The sequence below is a fragment of the Calypte anna genome, chromosome 1 (genome assembly GCF_003957555.1).
Source record: "Calypte anna isolate BGI_N300 chromosome 1, bCalAnn1_v1.p, whole genome shotgun sequence".
Lineage (NCBI taxonomy): Eukaryota > Metazoa > Chordata > Aves > Apodiformes > Trochilidae > Calypte > Calypte anna.
The window spans coordinates 112,393,054-112,414,781 of NC_044244.1; the positions used below are offsets into that span (position 1 = coordinate 112,393,054).

A 21,728-nucleotide genomic window follows, 5' to 3' on the forward strand; every position below is an offset into this window, starting at 1 on the left:
ACCTTTAACAGCAAGGCCTTCGTTCTGGCGCCATCTTCATGAAGCCTCAGAAATCCGAAGAGTCGGCTGCAGAAGGGGAGCGGGCGGGAGGGAGGGGAGAGAGGCACAAGCGTTAGCGAGAGTCAGCCCCCCGCACGGGCAGGCAGGCAGGCAGGCAGGCTCGCTCCCGGCGGGCAAGGGCAGAGCGCGGCGGCGGGGGCCGGGAGCCCGCACACGGGCACACACGCACTCCCGAGCGGGGAGCCGCGGGCAGGGGAGGGGGGGGACACGGAGGGAGCGCGGGCCGAGCCGGGACACGGAGGCGGCCGAGGCGGAGTGGGGAGCGGGTACCTGTCGAGGCCGGATAGGGCTTCTCTCTCCTCGGCTGTCAAGCTGGCGAAGTCCTCCTCGCTCTGGCCGCTCGCTTTCCCCGCCGCCATTTTCTTTTCCTCATCACCGAAAGGAGCAGCAGAGGCGGCGGCAGCGGCGAGCGACACTCCGCACGATTTCATGGAAACGCAGCGTAATTAACTCACGATCGCAACCCCCCCCCCCTGCGCGCCCCCAACACCCCCCAGCGCCGGGCGGGGCGGGGTGCCCGACACACACACACACCACAACTTTTATTACAACAACAACAGCCGGCAGGGAGGGGGAGGGAGGGAGGGAGGGGAGAGGGAGGGAGGCGGGGGGAAGCCCCGCTGCTCGGAGGAGGAGGGAGGGGGGAGGGAGGGAGCCCCAGCGCAGGAGACTCGGGGGAGAGGGGGGGGTTGTGGGGGGGGGGGGGGCGGAGGGGGAGGCGGAGGAGGAGGCGGCGGCTGCTGCGGCGGATGGCGGCGGAGCGGTGTTTACATGGCCGCGGCGCCGCTCGCCCCGGCGGCGAGGGGTGCGCAGAGCCGGGGTGACAGGGGCCCCGCCCGCCCTGCCGAGCGGGGTGTGTTTGCCGCCCGTACAAACTTCCCCAGCAGCTGCCCAAAGTTGTTGTAATTGTGTCACACAGCGAACCCCACGCCGCCACCGTGACCCCCCTCCCTCCCCCCCCTTCTCCGCCCGCCCGCCCGGGCCCACGCAGCCAATCGCTGCCTCCGCAGCGCCGCACGTGACCTTTGTTGACTTACGTCAGTCATAGCGCTCTTTCACCGCTGCGCTTCGGTTTGGTTGGCCTTCTGTGGCCGCCTCCCTCATCAGCCTCTCCCCATTGGCCAACGTCTGACGGAGGGGGCGGGGCGTCAGGGATTCGCGGCTTATGAGAGGCCGGGCGGGCCGTCAATCAGAGGAGATTTTCGATTACCCAGCACCAGCAGGTTTGGCGTCCGCCTTTAAAAACCGGGGGAGGCGGGGGAGGGGGGGGAGTTTTCGGGAACGGCGGGCTTTGGGGGTGGGAGGGGAGTGGGCTGCGCTGCGCTCACGGGCGGAGTTGCGTAACGGGGGCTCCGGGCTGGGGGAGGGGACGTCTCTGAGGAAGCGGGCGTCGTTAACGCACGGCGGGCGGGGGCTGTGCTGTACTGTACTGGCGAAGGGGAGAGCGATGCTTGCCCGCCCTGCCTTGCCTCGGGCGCGGCGCTCTGCACACAGCCGGTCCGTAATGGCTTCCCTGAGCGGAGAGCAGGGGGACAGTGCCGCTCAGACTCCGTGCGCGTGGGTCGCGGGAGAGAACGAAAGCTGCCGCCGCCCGAGAAGACGATTGGGCGGCGAGTAACGCCCGTGCAGACGGACGGTACGGAGGGCAGTCCCGGTGGCACGGCGGCTGACTCCACCCGCCCTGAGAACCGAACCGAAGGTGCCTCTTGTCCTGTCTGCGGCTTTCGCCGCCCTCTGGCTGCGGCCGCACACTTGGGGCCGCCGCCCCGCTAACGGCCCAGCGCGTGGCGGGGCTCGAGGCGTGCCCCCCGCCACCAGCCCCGTGACAGGTGGAGCGGCGCCCGCCGGCGCGAGCCCGGCGGCCGTCACGTGGCGCGGGGGGCGGGGCGAGGCGAGGCGGGAGGCGCGCGAGAGCGTTCTCGCGAGGCAACGTCGACGGCTGCGGCGACAGCCCCGGAGGTGTGAGGGGTGGGAGCGCGTTCTGCTCCCGGTACCGGTACCGGCCCAGGGGTGCGGAGCGGCGGGTTAGAGAGGGGCTGGTGCGTAGGAAGGCGCGAAGGACGGAAGTCGGGCTTCCGAGAACGTCTTACGAGTGAGTAGATGTCTGAATCTCTGTGGCCGTTGGGGGGAAAGGGGCTTCGTGCGCTCTGATGTTTTCCTAAGGCCAAGGCTCCCCGCGCTCTTCCTTGTGGCTTAAATATTACCTGGGCATCCTTGGGTTCCTCGCCTCTTCCCAACTTACAGGGAACTCGAGAGTCCGGTTTTGACAGTCCCGTTTAACTTGCCCATATATCCGTGAAGCTCGAGGCTTTTCTCCGCGAGATTTTAGGAAATCATTAGATCTTGCCTCTGCTGTGATGCTTATGAGGAGATCAGACTTCTGCGGGTGTGTGGTGGCACAGCTCACTCTTCATATTCATTTTGTGAAAAGCAGATCAACAGCAGTCTTCTGTAACATCACTGTATCGCTTCTCCAGTGTCTTACTTAAGCCCTGTAAGCACACACTTAAGCCCTGGGCATGTTTTTTTCTCTGCCAGATGAATTTCATCCCTTCAAAGAGGGGCCTGTTTTATAACTGCCAGGTGTTCCAAAGCATCATGGAAGCTATTAACTGCCTTTGAGAATTAGATTAATAAGGTCAAATGCCAAACTATTCAAGGCATGTGCAGTCACAGTACTGCTGCTTGCTGATTCTCTCATCTTTTTTAAATTGCCACCATAAAGTCATGTAGACATGAAGTTGTTGCATGTTTCTACCTCTTTAGGTGTTAACAGCTAACATTTACATGTCGATGATTCTTTTCAAATGGATCCTCAAATGTTTCCTTGTCTTAATGGTGTCTTACAGCAAAATGCAGAGGCACTGAGAGAAGTATTCCAGGTCTGCACTGCTTCCCAGTCTACTGATTGGACATCTGGTCAAGACAAAATCTTGAATAATGCAAGAGAAGACAGAAATTATTATCTTCTTCTTCCTCTTTGAAGCAGAAACTTGTCATGTGGCCATGCTTTCTGATGCAGTCAGGACAAAAAACTACCTGAGTTTACTACAGTTGCATATCTTTAAAACAGCAAGCAGGGAGCTGGTTAAAGTGTTGGCTTAAGAAATGGCCATTTATGTTTAAAGTATCTATTAGTTTTTAGGGTCCAGATAAAAAGCAAGTCACTTCTGGTTCTGAGAATGGGCTGTACTCTATTAATAGTGAAAACTGAGCTATGTTAAACAATGTGTTTTTATCTGTATTTTACAAATGGCTTCTCGATATATTTTTTCATCAGTGCTTCCTTAGGTACCTAACTCAGTGCTAAGGACTCTACTGACTGGTAGTGTGCCAAAAATAAGATACTTCAGCACAGATTATTTCTGAGGATGTTTACTATGAAGTCTTACGTTTTCTCTTTGCAGCATCCCAAGTATAAGTGAAAAGAAAGAATAGTAGATGAAACCACTTTTTAGCATGACCAAAGGTAACTTTGAAATTAAAAAACAATTCAGAAGACTTCATACAGGCATTAAGTCAATCTTAGTTCAGATGAAAGCATAAGAAGAAACTACCATTCACCTGAAGTTGCAACACCTAAATTACTTCTCTAGTGCTCTCAAGACCACTCTTAGATCCTGCATCCTGCCTGTTTTACTTGAATTGAATTTCCATCTGCCTGTTTGTGGATTTTGTTTTGGGTTTGTTTGGGGTTTTTTTCCATTTGAGCTCCTCTTCGGCTGACTTAAGAGATGTCATAAAGGCCTATGTATTATTTCAGTTCTTCAAGATGTATCCAAAGCTTAGCTGCTTTAACAAGAAAAACTTGAAAACGCACACTAAAACTAATACTGCCTGCCCTTGCAAGCAGTTGGAAAACAGTTTTGGAAGCCAACTCATATGCTATCACCTGTATGAAGGAAGAGATTGTTTTAGACAGGTGTTATGCTGGCTTCCCCCTCTGAGATATGCCCTGGAAACTGATTTCGGAAGGAAACTGTGGTGTTGTTCTTTGTCTATCAAGCATTAATTAACTTGGGTTTAGCTTATTTCAGATTCCATAGTCTTCAGAAATACTTTGTTACCTTCTTGTGAAAGTTGTGGACTGATAAAAGCTCTTCGTCTTAACATACTCTTTGGATGGTTCTTTCCTGTGTGCTTTCACTCCCATTAATTTTCCATGCAGAGTTTCTTTGTATATTTTTGTACACAAAGTGTTGCCCTGTCAAGCTGCAAGACCTGACTAATCGAGACAGAATGCTGTTAGTGTGTGTACAGTTACAGAGTAGTTTCTGCCAGAGAGAATTTCATGTTCCAAGTATGTGTTTGACATGGCTGGTCATTCTCTGCAGCTTGACATTGAGATACAAAGTTAGTGCACCACTTCTTGAGAAGTTATTTTAGAAACAGCAAAAGTTAATTCTAGGGTTCTCCTTATGAACGAATGCACATCACCTGACATATTTTTAAGCAGAAAAGTAACTACTGAAATCACAGAAAAATGTTGGTATGGAAGAAAGATTCAGCTTCAGTGCTGTGATTCAAGCTGTTGTTTCACTCTGTCAGAGGTAGTTGTGGTATCTCAGGCATCAAGGTTCATTGGCAAATAGGACAAGCCTGAGCAGATATACTTAGGAAATCTTAGGAAAATAGCATGGAACCAAGGAAGGGTGACCTCTTCCAGATCTACATTTTCACCTTCACATCAGTATTACTTTCCCCTGCTGTCAACTTGGCAATCCAGTCCTTGGCATTCCACTGTCAGTTAAGGGAGGACCTTTTTTAAAGGGTTGTTGATGCTGCTGTTTTTTGAGCACATGTATGGTAGTTGTCTAGAGTGCTCACAACAACTTCATTGTAAATCTGTTGACAGGAAGTCCTGACTGAAGGCTCATTTGCTACAATAAATACTGTCAGTAATTACTGTAGTGTCAGTAATGCTGCTTATTGCAAAGCATGAAGCTTCTTCCTGCAAGTCTCCCAAATGACAAACACATATGAGGCCTGATCTCCTTTTTCGTACACCATGATCTGGGTCAAGACAAAAGTAGCAGTCTGCTAGAGATTGAGTTCTCTCCAGAAAAATTTACTGAATCTGCAGAGCTCCAATCTTTAAAAAAGATTTAGGCTTCAAAAAGTGAAATATTTTGGTCTGCTTACGTGTAAATTACAGGGGTGCAAATGGACTAATTAATATTAAAGTTTTAATGTGTGTCTTGAAAAAAGGCAACTGAAGATTTAAACCAAAGCCATACCTGATTTTCTCACAGCTCTGAATATGGAGCTGCTAATATGCCTTCTTTGTACTTGCTTTTTGATGTAAAATATTGAGACTATTTTTGTTACATTCCAAATGTTCTGTATAGTATCATACAAAGACTTTGTTTTTTTTTTAAAGCAGTTATGTTGTCTGTAGGCTGAACTTCCTTAAACACCTTTCAGCATGGACAAGCTGGTGGATGAACCACTCTGTTTGACATGGAATTCTTCCTGGAGAAGGCAGTTACCACCCACTCACTTTCTCAAAACCTCAGTCTTCCTGAACAAATCTGGCTTTATTTTCTGTGCCTCTATAGCTTTTGCCCTCCAGAGGGACAGATGTTCTGTGCCACTCTTCTGTCCTCATATGAAGTGTAGTGAAAAGTCAGACTTGCTTCATGATGATTTTCTGGGTCACAGTGTGTTTCCATGGGCAACTATTATCCTCTTACTATCTGACTTCCTCATCAGATCCATTCTCCAATACATGCTTATTCTCAAGAATAGAGGTTAACAGAATGTGTTGATTATTGTGAGCATATTTGGTGTGACTTCTAAGCCAGTTAGCAAATTTGAATGAGGAATGTATCGATCCCTAATGGATACAATTGGTATCTCATGGTCTTCTACGGTTCAAGGTATATTTGCTAGTTACATACAGCAAGATTATTTCAGGACTTAGAAAAACTATGGAGCTTGAAGTTTGGCATGTCAGTTCAGACTGATCTTTCATTGCTGCTTTTTGAAGTTCTTTGCTGCTATTGGAAGTGAGGGTAACAGTCACCTCCTTCCACTGTCACATGCTGTGCAACTCTGGGTGCATATGTGATATCTACTGACACTGCTGTTTTTATTAAAAAAAGTTTTCCAGACATGGAGTCATGTCTGACTTGTAATAGGTCAGAGGACCCCTGACTAGAAGGCAAATCCTTTTGCAGTAGCCCATAAGAAATGTGACAAGACAACAATCTTGGATTTGTGTGACAAGATATACATACTGAAAAACAGGAAAGAAAAAAATGAGGTAACTGAAAGAGCCCACAGGATGCCATTTTGTGTCTTACAAAATATAAATCTTAACATTTGTATTATTGCCACCTTGCCAGGTTTTAGTCAAGCTGTCTGAAGTATGTGACAATTGGACATAAAGCAGCTTAAATAATACAACCTGACAGTAGGTTAGTCAGGAAGAAAGTACCCCCTTTGTTTAACCTTCTGTATTCATTAGCAGGGTTTTTCCTACATCTTTTTTCTTACTGATGTTTTTTTCACTTATGCCAAGGTAAAAGCAAAAAAAGCTTAAATTGCTGAATTACATTGCTCTTAAAATTGGGGGGAAAAAGCCCTGCAGTATTTTTTTTATTTTGGCAGTCACTCCCATATTGTCCAGGAGTTGAAAAAATAAGATCTGTAATTTGCATGTTCCCTCTATTACTCTTAAAAGTTTTGAGTGTTGTGCAATGATCCATGTTATTTTTTGACAATGGATGGTGGTCAAGAAAGTAGGGGGAATTGATCTTAAACCCAAGGGTGTGGGTTTTTCCTCAAAAATTCACAGTAAAAGTCATGCTTTCACTTAGCTATGAGAGAAGTGTGCAGAAAAATTACTACTGAAACTAGAAACTGGAAAAAAGTCTGGTTTTTATCACTGTGTTGATGAGCACATTGCTCATCAAGCTCAGTAACTTAATGACTTGGGGGAGGAGAGTAAAAGTGATCTAGGAAATGCATTATCAGGAGCATTTCTTTTTGAGTGTGTTAAACTAGTAATCTCTAAATGTCTCCTTCATAGACCTTACTTAGTATTGTTCTGTCTCACTTGAATCGGATCCTCTTGCCCTTTCTTCCCTTGGTCAGCTTGATTGTAAAACCTGGATTCTGTCTGAAAGGCTTAATGCTTGTATTCATCTGGAATTTAAGTGGTTACTCATAGTCAGAAGAAGTACACACAGTTATCAGTTAAGCAGTAATGTTCATCACTTCCCAGTGTGTCAGCAGAAATCAAGATTTCCGCTGAGCAACAAACATTTCTAAAGAATTTTTCTTAATTAAAAATAACAAACAGCACAACAACTATTCAGTGTAAACATGAAAAACACTGCATTTGTATCAATAACCTTAACTTTTTTTTGAGGTGCCTCATTAAATTCTTTTTTATATATATTATTTAGATCTTCTGTATAAGAGACTAGATCCCTTCATGCTAGCATGAACACATTTGCCTGTTTGCTGAAGTTCTACCAGTAGGGGAAGCAACTGCTAGAAGAGCTGTCCTGGTCTCCATTTTTTTGTCCTCTTTAGATCTCTAATATTATACTGCCAGTTCCCACAGAGTTGGAAAAATAAATAATATGAAAAATTAAACTTGTCCTGGAAGTGTTTCCTTTACAATGGCTCTATTACTAGATTTTTGGGGGTGGGGGTGTTGTTTTCTGTTTGGTTTGGGTTTTTTAAGCCATGTCCATTCCTTCCTTCCCTGTCCCTGGATAGTTTTGGGCTGTGTCCACTGGGATGTGTTCCAAATAGGGGCATGTTTTCATTTATGCAGTTTCAGAAGGTAAGTAGTTACATGTCTGCCTTCCCACTAGGAACCAAAGAAATCTTCCAAAGAAGTCACCCATTTGACAGATGATCATGAGTAAGTATTCCTGCTCCTCAAAAACAGTGCAAAGAAGTTTTTGTTGTTGTTCTCATGACTATGTGGGAATTTAATACAGCTATTCAGAGGCTTGTGATAAAAATGCTGTGTTTATGTTAATCTATCTTCATATTGAAAATTGTACCTCCCCTATAACTTGACAGAATTTGGCAAATACTGTTGAGGAAGAGGAGGAAAAAAAAAAGGCAGCTTTGTGTTTTTATGGCTAGATATTTATATATGCATTGACTTAATATAAGATGCCAGGCTAATACCTTTGTACCCTGTTGGTTTTCTGGCTTCTGAGTAAAAACAAGTAAATAACATAAACATAACATAAACAGCTCTCAAGTTAAGGATTTTGTGTGTAAACATTTGAAAAGAGCTGTTCATGATGCTCAGCAAACTAAATGAATGGATGTCTGTTTTACTTTTGTAAATCCTTGAACATGATGATGTATTATCCAAGGTGTATTATTATCTGATATTTTTGTTTTTCTCCTAAAGCGGGGGATGTCACATGCTTTTACTGGGTTTAATTTGGTGCTTTATAGACAAATCTTTTCAAGAAAGTGTCTGAGAACTATTTATTTTAAAAGCCCCAACTGTTCTATATGCTGCTTTTTGTTAACATTCTTGTCGATGTCTAAAATGATAAATATCTTCAATAACCAATCTGAAAAACTATTTTTATTAGAGTCTTTAAGTCTTTTCTGTCCATTTCCTGCTACATCTGCCTGTGCAGTGACTTTTAAAACCCAGTACTTTGTGCAAATATATATTAAATCTTGTAATCATGTGCAGAGGAAAGTTTTAAAGGTGCAAATAGCAGAGGGGGCTCTTGTGACACTGGGTATGTCTTGTCTGGAGCTAAGGCAATGGCTCAAGCAGCTCAGTCGTATGCTTGTTAGTGACAAACAATGACAAATCTCCTTTCTTGTCTGACCACAGTTTAGAATTCCCTTAGAGCAATTGGTGAGTCAGGGTCCATTTCAAATAAAATAAAAATGTTACTTATATTTGAAGACTGTTGCTGCAGGGCATGCAACTCTATTTTTTTCTCTTATGTTGTAGTATTTTATCAGAATAAGGTGGCTTCTCCATCAGCTACATGCATAAACTCAATGAATGAATAAGGAACAGGGCTGTAACCAAAGCACATAAACTTGTTCATCAGTGTGTGACTGGAAGATAAATAGACCAATTTATATAAAAATTAATTTTATCGGTTTTGGGGCTTGTTTTGGTTTTATTTGGCTTTTGGCTTTTTGTTTGTTTGGGGGGGGGGGAGGGAGGAGAGTGGTTTTTGGTTTGTGGGGCTTTTGGGTTTGTTCGGTTTTTCCCATAAAATTGCTACTACTGAGGCTACTATTGAAATCTGGATTCTACTTAGGAGCTGCTTTTTTTTTTTTTTTTTTTTGGGTTTTCTGCATATCAGTAAGAGTTGGGTCAGGCCTCTAATTCAGCTGAGAACATGAGGGAGACAAATAGTTTCTACTATAAGCTTGACATACATAAGACCAAAAGCTAACCTTGCCTGTAAGTTTATATTTCCCCTTACTTTCCCACCTATAAGCTGCACTTCACTTGAGCATCTATGAAACAGGGGATGGCTAGTTTAGGAATACTTTGGAGAATTTCCCATCTTAAAATTTCCCAAGGTATGGATGGGTTTCTGGTTGTACGTTTGCATAATTTTTTCATGTAAATGTACTCAATACTAGTAAAGTCAGTTTATGAACAGTTCTTCTAGTTTGTTGGTTTGTAAATGAGTCTTGTGGTGATTTACTCTTTCAATGACAGTTAAAGCACTGATCCCAAAATAAAGTAGATCCCAAATAGAAAGCCCAAGTGAGAGGAAAGAGTTTGCCATTGGTCTCAGTGGGAGAATTGCCTCTTGGGAAAGGGGCAGCAAAGGGCAACTTCACTAAGAACGGGCAATATTTTCCAAAGCCTTGTTATGTTTAAATCAGTACTTTTTCTGCAAGCAGATTTTACTTGAGGTCATGGATTTAAATCTTCATGCAACAAAATTAATGTTTGTCCAATGGCTTGTTAATGTCAATGAGAAGAAAGTCCTTCTGATACTCTTCCCTCTCAATTAAAAAAAAATCCACATCCCCTATTGAATGTACATGATTAAACATAAGCATCCAAGTTTACCACTTGACTGGATTATTGACAGCTCTCTAGCTACCACAAAAATACCAGTGTGATTTGCACTGTTCTAAAAACATCAGCTTTGGAAGTATGTGGATACATAGTTTCTCAAGGGTAGTCTATGTAAAAATGATCAGGACATAGTGTTAAGAAACTTAGATTAGTCCTGGCCAGGCTATATTTTTTCCCCTCTACAAAAAGGATGAAATATTTTATAAAATTTAAATACAGTTTTCAGTTATGTAATTTATTTTTAATGTGATTGGTGTTGCTTTCATTATATATTCTCTCAATGTAGGCACATCTCTAATGAAAAATCACACCTTGCTTAAGGACCTGAACCTGCAAGTTATGAAATACCATCTGAAGAGACTTTCTGCTCAGTAGTTGGCAGGATCAGGTCCCTTTTTTAATCAATTAAATCAGATAACCTTGTGAATTTTGAATGCTTACTAGAACTCCTTTGTTCAGGAACTTAGGCAAGAAACAGGTTTTCTTGGAAATTCAGTGTTGTTCCAGGCTTCTGTTACATCAGCCCAGGCTAAAAAACATCCTGCACTCTTTATGCTTCTGTTCTCTCTGAAAACATAATTGAATGCAGTATGCATCATTAGTGAAGAACAACTTACATATCTACTGTTAAGACTATTTTATGAATCAGCTGATTTTTTTCAAACCTTTTTCTCTCCAGGGTTATTAATTTTGCAATGTAAATGTGGATTTTCAACAGTCTTTAAAACCACAGGGAAAACACAGCCAGGATAATTGCATTTTGTGTCTCAGTTGGAGGGGTTTGGTTTTGAATACAGGTGTGCACGTGGGGAGGTAGTTTGGCAGTGTAAAGGAGATGGACATCGTGGCACCAGCTGGAGAGTCATGAGCAGAGGTGAGGAGAGCCATGTGCATGAGCTGGGTTTGACCACTGGTTGAGTAGAAGCCTTTTCTGCAGCCAAATTCTTGGCTAGGCACTTCATTTTTTTCTGTTATTGTCAGTTTTCTGCTACTTGTGCAAAACAAATGTTTTGTTAAAATTACAAAGTGTCTGGCAAAAAGCAGAAATTACCAGAAGGTTTAAGGTTGGTTTGTTTTCATAATCCTGGTCAAACCAGTAACTGTGACAGCATTTTGTCAGAAATTATACAACTGTATAACCAACACAAAGCAGCCTCAGAACATGGTTACCTGACATTTATTCTGTAGCAGCAACCTCTGCCTTTGATAGTCCCTTCCCAGTCACAGTTGCCAACCCTATGATGCATTTTGCCCCAGCCATCCCTCAGTGATACTGATGTAGCTGTTTACCAGTCTGGAAACTAACCAAACCAACCACCATACCCTCAAAAACAAACAAACAAACAAACAAAAAAACCCCACCACCAGCCCAACAACACACACACGACAATGGCAAAAAGATCAAACTTGAAGGTGAAAGGCACTTCCAGACAATTTCTATGGTAATTATTCACATGCAATGCTGTGTAGCACACTGAAAAATAATTAAACTATCAATTTTAATATGAAATGCCAGAAGAGCTGATACAATGATTGTATTATTAAGTAGTATACTGAACTCAATTAAAACTTTTCTTTTTAATAAACTATATGTCAGTGCTGACTGCTGCTGTGAAGAATCCTGAGATTCTTTTGTAAGGAGGTCCAGCCTGTTCATAAAGGTGCCTCAGGAGCTGGTTGACTAATGTGCAACATGGTAGGATGATCACATCTTGTGAGGTTGACTGGAGATTGCTATCACAAGAATAAAAAAACAAGTTTTCAATTACAAAGCCTTGAAACCCTTAAAATCTTTCGAGCCATACAAATGACCGACTACCAGCTTCTTACTACCTTTAAGTAATTGTTAATTTGGTTGCCAGTTAGTCAGATTTTAAATCATGAGAGTTGGACAAACTGCTGTTGGTCTGTATCCTGAGCTCTCTTTGTACTGTTCCTTTACTGATGCAGGAGCTGTTGCTGCTAATACAAAACCATGATTTGCACACAAGGAGGAATAACTTCTTTCAGTAGGACACTTTTGAATGTGTATTCACACATTATGCATTCACACACATACACACCTGTGTACACATCTCTTTCTTAATGGAGCATGGTTAAAAAGGAGCATGATTCTGCACAGTTGGCAAGGCTAAAGAGGAAATAGCACCTACCAAATTAAAAAACTGGTAGACTATATAGGAAAATAACCCACAGTCATCTTTAAAATGAAAGAAATCTCTTACCAAGGTTTTCTCATCTGGTTACTGTTCAAATGCTTTTTCCTATGTTCTGTGCTTTACAAATCGTCATTATTTACAGAAATTTTTAGTAAAGAGCTTATGTCTTACAATATAAATAAATTCTTAAGTTCAAAAGTATAAAGATTATTTTACTGAACTAATCACTTGGGCCTAGCTTTGAAATGTTTCCTTTGTGCTTATTCAGAGGTATAAGAATCATAGCTAAGATGTCAATTCAGGAAAGTGATTGAAGTAATGATAAATAATAAATACTATACAAGCTGAATGTTAAAATGAAACTTTCAACTACTATTTGTTTGCTTTGAAGCCTTAATATGTGGGATATGATTCCTGTTCTACATTAACGTTTATAAAGTGTTTCACCATTAACATGTAATTGTTTGTATGAGAAGCTTAACTGTTGTATGTGAAATTGGAATCATGCCTATGGGTATTTAAAATGGAAGAATAGTACCAGCTAATGACTTCAGTGTAACTAGCAAAATTACATCAGGGAGGGTATTTCAGATTTTGTAGACTAGCCAAATTTATATTGATGATAAATATGTAAGTTTTAGCTCAGTAAAACTTAATGAAACCAAGCATATATTGAGGAAGTGAAAGTGTATGGGCTTATTTCTTGCAATATGTGGAAATTTGGTATCTTTTTATTTGAGAGAGAAATTAAGTTCTGCTTTATGGAACTTTCTCATTGAATTTATGAAATGCTGTTACTTTTTTTGACATATACGAACTTGCAAATGGGTTTCTTTAGTAAATTAAACTTTATCAAACTTCCTGTTTCTTTACAAACAATCATATTTCCTTACCAGGAGTACACAGAGGTGTATTCCTGTGCAAAAGGAACTGAGTAGTTTTAAAATACAGATGGAAACCAGAAGCGTTTCTGTTCAAAGTTCCAATTTTTCTTGAAAAATTCACCATTGCTTTTCTGGCTGTTTTCGACTTTGTAGCATCATATGCTCACAGATAGACACATTCTCTCATTCATACCCAGCTCATTATATTGGGTAATGTCAGTAGGCTCTGCCATTCAGGACCTGGCAATATTCATTTGCATTCATTATCTGCCTTGCCATGTGACCTCTTATTTGTATCATAGGTTTTAATTACTCTAAGAAGTATAAATGTTTCTTACTTTTATATATAGTAGTATAACTGCATCCTCCAATGCCAGCAAAGTTTTGCTTAATCTAAACTGATGTGTGTTATAAATAAATTATTGGTTTAAGATAGAGCATCTGGGCTCTTGATACTAATTGCAAGGAACCATATTGCAATTGACCAAAAGTCAATCTTTGTTGGTGACATGGACAGTGGAATTGAGTGTACCCTCAGCAAGTTTGCTGGTGACACCAAACTGTGTGGAGAAGCCAACACACAGGAGGGAAGGGATGGCATCCAGAGGGACCCTGGCAGGCTCAAGAAGGGGGCTTGTGCAAACTGCATGAAGTTCAACAAGGCCAAGTGCAAGGTTCTACACCTGGGTCGAGGCAATCCCATGCATGAATACAGGTTGGGAGGAGACAGGATTGAGGGCAGCCCTGAGGAGAAGGGCTTGGGGGTGGTGGAAGACCAGAAGCTGAACATGAGCCCTCAGTGTGTGCCTGCAGCCCAGAAAGCCACCTGGGTCCTGGGCTGCATCAAAAGAAGCACAGACAGTGGGTCAAGGGGGGGGGATTCTCCCCCTCTGCTCTGCTCCTGTGAGACCCCACCTGGGGTACTGTGTCCAGGTCTGGAGTCCCCAGAGTGGGAAGGACAAAGAGCTCCCGGAATGTCTCCAGAGGAGAGACACTAAAATGATCAGAGGGCTGGAGCACCTCCCCTATGAGGAAAGGTAAAGAAGTTTGGGGGTGTTCAGCCTGGAGGAGGCTCTGAGGTGACCTTGTAGGAACCTTCCAATATCTGAAGGTGGCCTACAAGAAAGGTGGGGTGGGGCTTTTTTACTCGGATGTATAGTGAGATGACAAGAGAAAATGGCTTAAAGCTTGAGAAGAGATTTAGGTTGGACATGAGGAGGAAATACTTTTCCTGTGAGGGTGGTGAGACACTGGCAGGGGTTGCCCAGGGAAGCTGTGGCTGCCTCCTCCCTGGCAGTGTTCAAGGCCAGGTTGGATGGGGCTGTGAGCAACCTGGTCTGGTGGGAGGTGTCCCTGCACATGCAGGGGGGTGGAACTGGGTGATCTTTAAGGCCCCTTCCAACCCTTGCTGTTCAATTCTATGATAACTGAGAAGTTCAAGATTTTCATTTGTATTTTGGACTTCCTAGTGAAGATAAGGAATCTGAAGATATTATAATGGTATTAATTGTTTATATGTTAATATAATTAGTTGGAGAACCTACAGTAACCTACTGGACACTGAGAGGTGTTAAAGAGATTCTTATTCAAATACAACCATGCATTAATGAACCAGATACAGCTTTCAGGCAATCAGTGGATGAATGAGTGCTAAAATAGAATGAGATCAATCTCCTGTTTAAAGTTGAGCAGTTTATTCAGACTGTATCAAATTAAGAGCATGTGTGTATTTTCTGCTAGCATAGAAATAGAATAGTGAATGAAAAAAAAGGTAAGCCTAATAATGTTATCCATAGAACATCTGAAGGGAAGTAGTACAGAACAACTTGTTTTAACCCAACAGCTCACAGAGCAGTTGTCTAATATATCAAGGCTAATTAGGACAGAGCCCAACAATTACAAAAGATTCTTAGTTGTAAAAAGATACCCAGCAATGTTTTGTCGCGTCTCTTCTGCAGATCATTTAAGGCTTCGTGGTTTATTTCTTCATTTCTTCTTTTCAGGAAAATCTATTACCCTCTCCTGAGGAGGAGATTGAGAACTACCAGAACAATTAATGTGAGATACTCCCAGCCACCTCATCTTCTGATAGAGCCAGGAACTCTTTACAGCCTTCATGAATCATTCTTGCAATAGCAGTCTGCTGTGATTCTTGCCTTTCCTCATTTTCGTCATCATGCTACACAATGGAGGTTCTGTATTTTGTTCCAATCGAATCTGCTGCACGTGGTCACACTTTCAAATGTACCAGGGACTTAGATTTGTCATTGCAGCACAAAGTTGAGCCATGGGCTTAGTGACCACAAAATGGTGAAGTTCTCAATCCTAGGTAAAGTAAGGAGGGAGGGGTTAGTAAAACCTCTTCCATGGACTTCTGGAGGGCATGAGCTTCAGGCTGTTCAGGACACTGGTTGAAAGAGTGCCTTGGGAGGCAGTCCTGAAGGACGAAAGGGTCCAGGAAGGCTGAACATTGTTCAAGAGGGAAATCTTAAAAGCACAGGAGGGGGCTGTCCCCATGTGCCTTAAGAAAAAATGGCAGGGAAGATGACCAGCGGCTGAACGGGGAGCTTTTACTGGGACATAGAAAAAAAAGGAGAGTTTACCTTATTTGAAAGAGAGAGCAGGCATCTCGGGATGGGTACAAGGATCTAGTTAGGCCATATAGAGAAAAAAAGAGGAAAGCAAAAGCCCAGATGGAACTTTATCTGGCTGCTGCCATAAAGGACAACAGAAAAACTTTTTACAGATACATCAGTAACAAAATGAGAGCCATGGAGAATCTCTATCCCTTACTGGATGTGGGGGGAAACTGCAATCAAGCACAAGGAAAAGACTGAAATACTTAATGCCTTCTTTGCTTCCTTCACTTGTCGCACCAGCCACTCCCAGGGTATTCGGCCCCTTGAGATGGAAGAGCAGCACAACTCCCTCCTAATCCAAGAGGAAGCTTTTAACAACCTGCTACAGCAGCTGGACACCCACAAATCTATGGGGCCAGATGTGATCCACCCAGAGTATCAAGGGAGCTGGCAGAGGAGTTCAGGCCTCTCACCATCATCTACCAACAGTCCCGCTTAACAGGGGAGGTCCCAGATGCCTGGAAGCTTGCCAGCATGATGCCCATCTACAAGAATGGCTGGAAGGAGGATCCAGGGAGCTGCAGGCTTTTTAGCCTGACCTCAGTGTCCAGAAAAATTATGGAGAGGTTCATCTTGAGTGTGCTCACACAGCTAAGTGCAGGACAGCCAGGGCATCAAGCCCAGCCAGCATGGACTCAGGAAAGGCAGGTCCTGCCAGACCAACCTGGTCTCATTCTATGACCAGGTGACCTGCCTAGTGGATGAGGGAAAGGTTGTGGGCATTGTCTACCTGGACTTCAGTAAAGCCTTTGACAGCATCTCCCACAGCATTCCCCTAGAGAAGCTGGTGGCTCATGGCATAGACAGGTGTACCCTTTGTTGGGTTAAAAATGGGCTGCATGGCTGGGCCCAGAGAGTTGTAGTCAATGGAATTAAATCCAGTTAGTGAGCAGACAGCAGTGGTGTTCCCCAGGGCTGTTTGGGGCCGGTCCTCTTTAATATCTTCATTATCTAGATGAGGGGATTGAGTACTTCCTCAGTAAGTTTGCAGATGACACTGAGTTGGGGGGGAGTGTTGATCTGCTCGGGGGTAGGAAGGCTCTGCAGAGGGGCCTGGACAGGCTGGACTATTAGACCAAAGTCAATAAAATTATGTTTAACAGCCAAGCACCAGGTCACAACAACCCCATGCAACACTACTGGGGTTATATGAGCCAGGAAGGCCACCAGCATGCTGGCCTGTATCAGGAATAGCATTGCCAGCAGGAGGAGTGAAATGGAGTGAGGGCACCTCGAGTACTGTGTTCAGTTCTGGGCTTCTCACTGCAAGACATTTGCTCCAGTTGCTGGAGTGAGTTCAGAGAAGGGCAACCAAACTGGTGAAGGGTCTGGAGAACAAGCCCTATGAGGAGAGGCTGAGGGAATAGGGAATGTTTCGTTTGGAGAAGAGGTCTCTGAAAAGAGACTTTAATGCTCTCTACCTGAAAGGAAGTTTAGTTTTAGTTTTTGTTTTAGGGAGGTGGGTGCTGGCCTCTTCTCTCAAGTGAGTGCTGATAAGACTAGAGGAAGTGGCCTGAAGTTGCACCAGGGGAGGTTTAGCCCAGATGTGAGGAAGAATTTCTTTACTGAGAGAGTAGCTAGGCACTGGAATGGGCTGCCCCGAGGGGTGGTGGAGTCAATCCCTGGAAGTACTTAAAAAGCATGTGACATTTCAGAACATCCTCTAGTGGGTGATGCAGATGTTTATGTATATTTATATATTTTAGTTGAGGGGGATGTTGACAGTGGGACATGGTCATCTTAAGAGGTCTTTTCTAACTGTAACAATTCTGTGAGTTTTGTCATAGCAGCAAATTTGGGTACTTCTAGTGTAGCATAGCCTCAAATTTTCAAGAGAAAGATCGACATGATTTGTAAGAGTTACTGTAAGAAGAAGAAGGGCTGGACCCATATGAGAAGTTACTCAAAATCTTACTGTCAACATAAGAGTTTCATGTGATAGTGACCTGATAGGGCACAATCCTTAAACCAAACAACAGAAACTCTTTTTACAGTTAAAAAAAGTCTGCATAAAATAGTCCTCCAGCAGCTTACTGGGGGAATCTTTCTTTCCTGTACATCCAAGAAATGTCGAGGAGGAATAGAGTTTATTAGCTAGCCTGTATCCCAGACTGATGCCTAAGGGTATGATTGTTTGTTGTTTTTTTTACACTTAGATACCAGTATTTAAAAAAAATAACTTTTCATCTGAACCTGTTCTCATACTCTCAGTTGGCACTTGTTATTCCTCTAACCTTCTAATGGAAATCACAGTTCTTGTTCTCTGTTCAGCCTCTAGATTTCTAACTCAAATTTATCACTCTTTGAGTGAGAAATGGGTGTGTTTCACAGGTATGTTTTTCTACCCTTCCTCCTGGTCACACTGTAAAATTCATGTGAAGCATGTCCTGCCCTTTTTCTAAGCAGAGGGAGAAATTGTATAATGTCTCCACATCGTGCTTCATTGCCTCTTGACCTCTCTAGAATCCACTGTTATTAAGTCCCATCCACAGAGGATTTTATTTTTAATGAAAAGTGTTTTGGTATAGAAAAAGTCAGGTAATGTCTATGTGTTTATCATGTAGGGTTTTGCCCTCACTTTATTTAAATTTATTCATCAATTATAAAGCAACTGAATATAATATTTTAGAATTAGATCATTTTCTGAAACCAAGTTAACTTTATCCAAGCTCAAATCCTGACAGTCAGTTCTAACATTTGCAAGTACATACTGGAGAAAAATATTTTGACATCTAGGCTGTCAGATAATCTGTCAGTAACAGCTATATCACTCAGAGAGATAAATTATAACTTCCACAGTAATTTATTGGGAAAATAATGCATTTACTGCAGTGAAATTCACTTCTAGATGATAGAAAACTTACTTACCATTTTTCAGCAGAAGTAGTTGGCTTTAGAACATGGGTTAATTTCTTTTACAAAAAGAGAGAAAAAGTAATGCTTGCCAGAATTCAGCAAGGAGTGTGCCATACCTGCAAACAGCAGTATGTTCACATGCATTTAAGACACATTAGGAGCCTCACACTGATGAATATAATGCATAGAGAAAAGGGAAGGAGTGCTCAGGATCATACCCTTACAGAAGAGGCTCTTGAAGCACAGAAGGTCATACACAAAATGCTTTACTTGGAATAATTTTTAAAAATCTAGAGTTCTTAGTACAGTTTTGCTCTGCCTGGAAAAATTGTGCTGTCTGTGGGGAGAGGTGTTTCTTGGCATGATGCAATGAGTGGTGTATAGAGCTTTCACAGCTGTTGGTTTTACATCTTCCAGTTTTGCTTCACTGTTATTTTTTATTTTTCTTTGCTTGTTAAAAAGTAGCCTTTTTTTCTGTAGAGAAATATCTGAGTATAATGTATAATGACAGTAGTAATAATTTCCAAAGTGCTCAGAGGACTAAGGCCCAGGTTTTGTCAGCTCTCATATTGCTGTTCCATGGTATCAGTCTGAGGCTACATAGTGTGACTGCTTTTCTGACATAATTTATGTCACATACTGTTTTACACATTAAATTTAAGTTACAACTGTGGCTCCATGGAAATAATACTTTTTTCATGCATTTGATCATGTAATTAACAAATAGTAAATTTGATACCCTACTTACTGCTGTTGTTTGCAGTGATGATAATCAAAGGCATGAGTCTGCAAGAGTAAGACCAGGTCATCTAAGACAATTGACAATTTTAAAGATTATGCAGCACTCACAAGAAAGGTGTTTGCAACATAGGCAATCTCAGCTTTCAAATCTGTCTTATCTTTACCTGTAATTAGTCAGCCAAGGCATATTGGAACTTGGCTTTCCCCATGATGCCACTAGCAGTGTTCCACCAAGGTGCTTCTTCCAGAGACTTCCTTTCAATGCTTTCCTTGGTGCAGGAGATGCTTTCCCTTTTCAGATAGGGTAGGCCAATAGGTTCAATTGATGAAATTTACTGAGCTTTGTATGTTCTCAGTCACTGGTTAGAAATTACAGAATGAAATGTGTAAGACATTATGTTAGATTCTTACCACATTGTCATCAACCTTTTATTCTGATACAATTTTTAGTGGAAAGACAACCTAACCAATTAGTGTGAAATTTCCTTGTTTTATTGCTTTAATTTATATTCAATGAAACAAAAAAATTAAATTGTTGCCCTATTCATCTTTACTTATCCTACTTATTTGTTCATCTGTGTTTCTTCTTTTTTGAAAAATGCCATTTTTCAAGAATGTAACCCTCAGAAGAGGGGTATAGAGAAGGCTGAGGTTGAAAGAAGGGTAGGAAAGGGTAGAAGAAAAGAAAAACCAAGGAGGAAATAAAAAAAGTTTTGAGAGATTTTCGTGGAAACTTAAACTTGGAAAAATACCCTGTTTAGATGGCTTGCAGCTATTCCATATGGAATAACAGTAGTTTTGTGGGTTTTTTAAAAACAAACCTCTAGCATTTCTAATGTAAATCAGATTAGCTTCACCAAGGTCAGCTCAGGCAAACTTCAGCCCCTGTATTAGCCCATACTTTATATGTTTTAAAATACTTTGCCTGGGTTGACAAGATGTGCATATGGTGAGTACCAGACTGAAGGGCTGTAACTTTTGGTCTTCCTCTCTGTCTCCTTACTGTTTTATTTCACTCTCAATCTTACTGTCAGACATAGACTATCAGCCGTTTTTTGTCATTAAAGCATCCAGCATGTTGAAATGTTTTTTAATAAATTATAATAAGAAGAAATTGGATCCCATTTCAAATTAAAAATACAAATGCAAAATCTTAGCCAATTAAAAAAAAATAAACAGCTTAAGCTTTTGGAATGGTATTGTGGATACAGTAATGATTTATGTGCAGTTATTTTTGTATATATTGAAAAAATCCAAGTTTCTATCTCACATTTCGTAAATTAGATTTTTCTGTATACAAACCACATGTCAGAAATAAGTATTTAAATAACATGCCAGTTGGCTTCTCCATGTGGCAGCTTGTAAACAAAGATATTTGAGGACTGCGCATTTGTGACACGGTGACATGTAATGCAGTGTACAAACACCAGTCATTTGGAAGTATCCTGTTCCCCTAGAATGAAAATAAAATGATAGCTGTTGCTCGTATTGCTGGTGGAACTCTACAAATTCAGATGGTAGTGTTCTGCCCAAATAGGTATACTAAGAGCTTAAATATTTCATTCAGAGTGATACATCAAAAGTGGTGGTTTGTGTGTTTATCTTTAAGCTATGTGGAATATTTTTTTTCCCCCGTAATAGTTGTGTTCGATCAGACACAAATTCCAGTTGTAGTGAAACAAGTGAAATATTTCCCACTCAGTTTGGTGGGATTAGAAATCAGGTGTCAAGGGACAGGGAAAGAATCCTGCTGTCACCAACACAGGAGGTCATTGTCCCACTTTCACTGATGGCCATATTTTTGTCCATCCTTCATGCAGGCCTAGCAATCATGTGGCCATACAGAAAGCCACGTTATCCATCTGAGGAGTATCACAAGAAAAAAAACCAAAAAACTTATATTTTGATAACTGCTAGGACAAACAGTGAATCAACTTCTCTAAGATTTAAATTCAATACGGTAAGACCAGAGAGCACAAAATGTACTGCTGCCAAAGTATTTGATTTCATGAAAAGCAAAACCAACAGGCCAGCTTTAGTGGAGAAGATGCAAAGGCAAATTATTACATTTTGCCAATATAAAGGCAGCTGGAAAAGGCTAAAGAAAATAAAGCAATAAAGTTTCATCAGAATATGGGAAGAAAACTAGAATGAACTATAAGTAGTTGCTATCTGACTGAATGGATATTTAAGTAAGCATTGCACAGCAGAAGCTTTAAGGCAGGATTAAGGATCATCAACAGGCCTAACATACCAGTACATTGTGAAGTGCAGTGCATGATAGTAATTCAAAACCCCCAAGCATCTTTACTATTACTTTGTCAGTGATGAAGATCCT

The 21,728-nt window shown here is 42.0% G+C and overlaps 1 protein-coding gene across 6 annotated transcripts in view; it reads right to left on the minus strand.

The window, feature by feature from the left end:
* KDM6A (lysine demethylase 6A) overlaps nucleotides 1-612 on the minus strand; it is a 161,009-nt gene extending 160,397 nt beyond the window's left edge. For 5 of the 6 annotated variants that reach the window (XR_003988603.1, XM_030465748.1, XM_030465741.1 and 2 more), the window contains exons 1-2: nucleotides 331-586; nucleotides 3-66 (exon numbers count right to left, since the gene is read on the minus strand). Coding sequence is in view for 5 of the 6 variants with exons in the window: in XM_030465748.1 (XP_030321608.1) it covers nucleotides 3-66; nucleotides 331-491 (225 nt within the window). In the remaining variant the exon portion in view is untranslated. Of the gene's footprint in view, nucleotides 1-2; nucleotides 67-330 lie in introns of all 6 variants that reach the window. The other variant, XM_030465758.1, reaches the window with a different exon arrangement.
* Nucleotides 613-21,728: the final 21,116 nt, after the last annotated feature.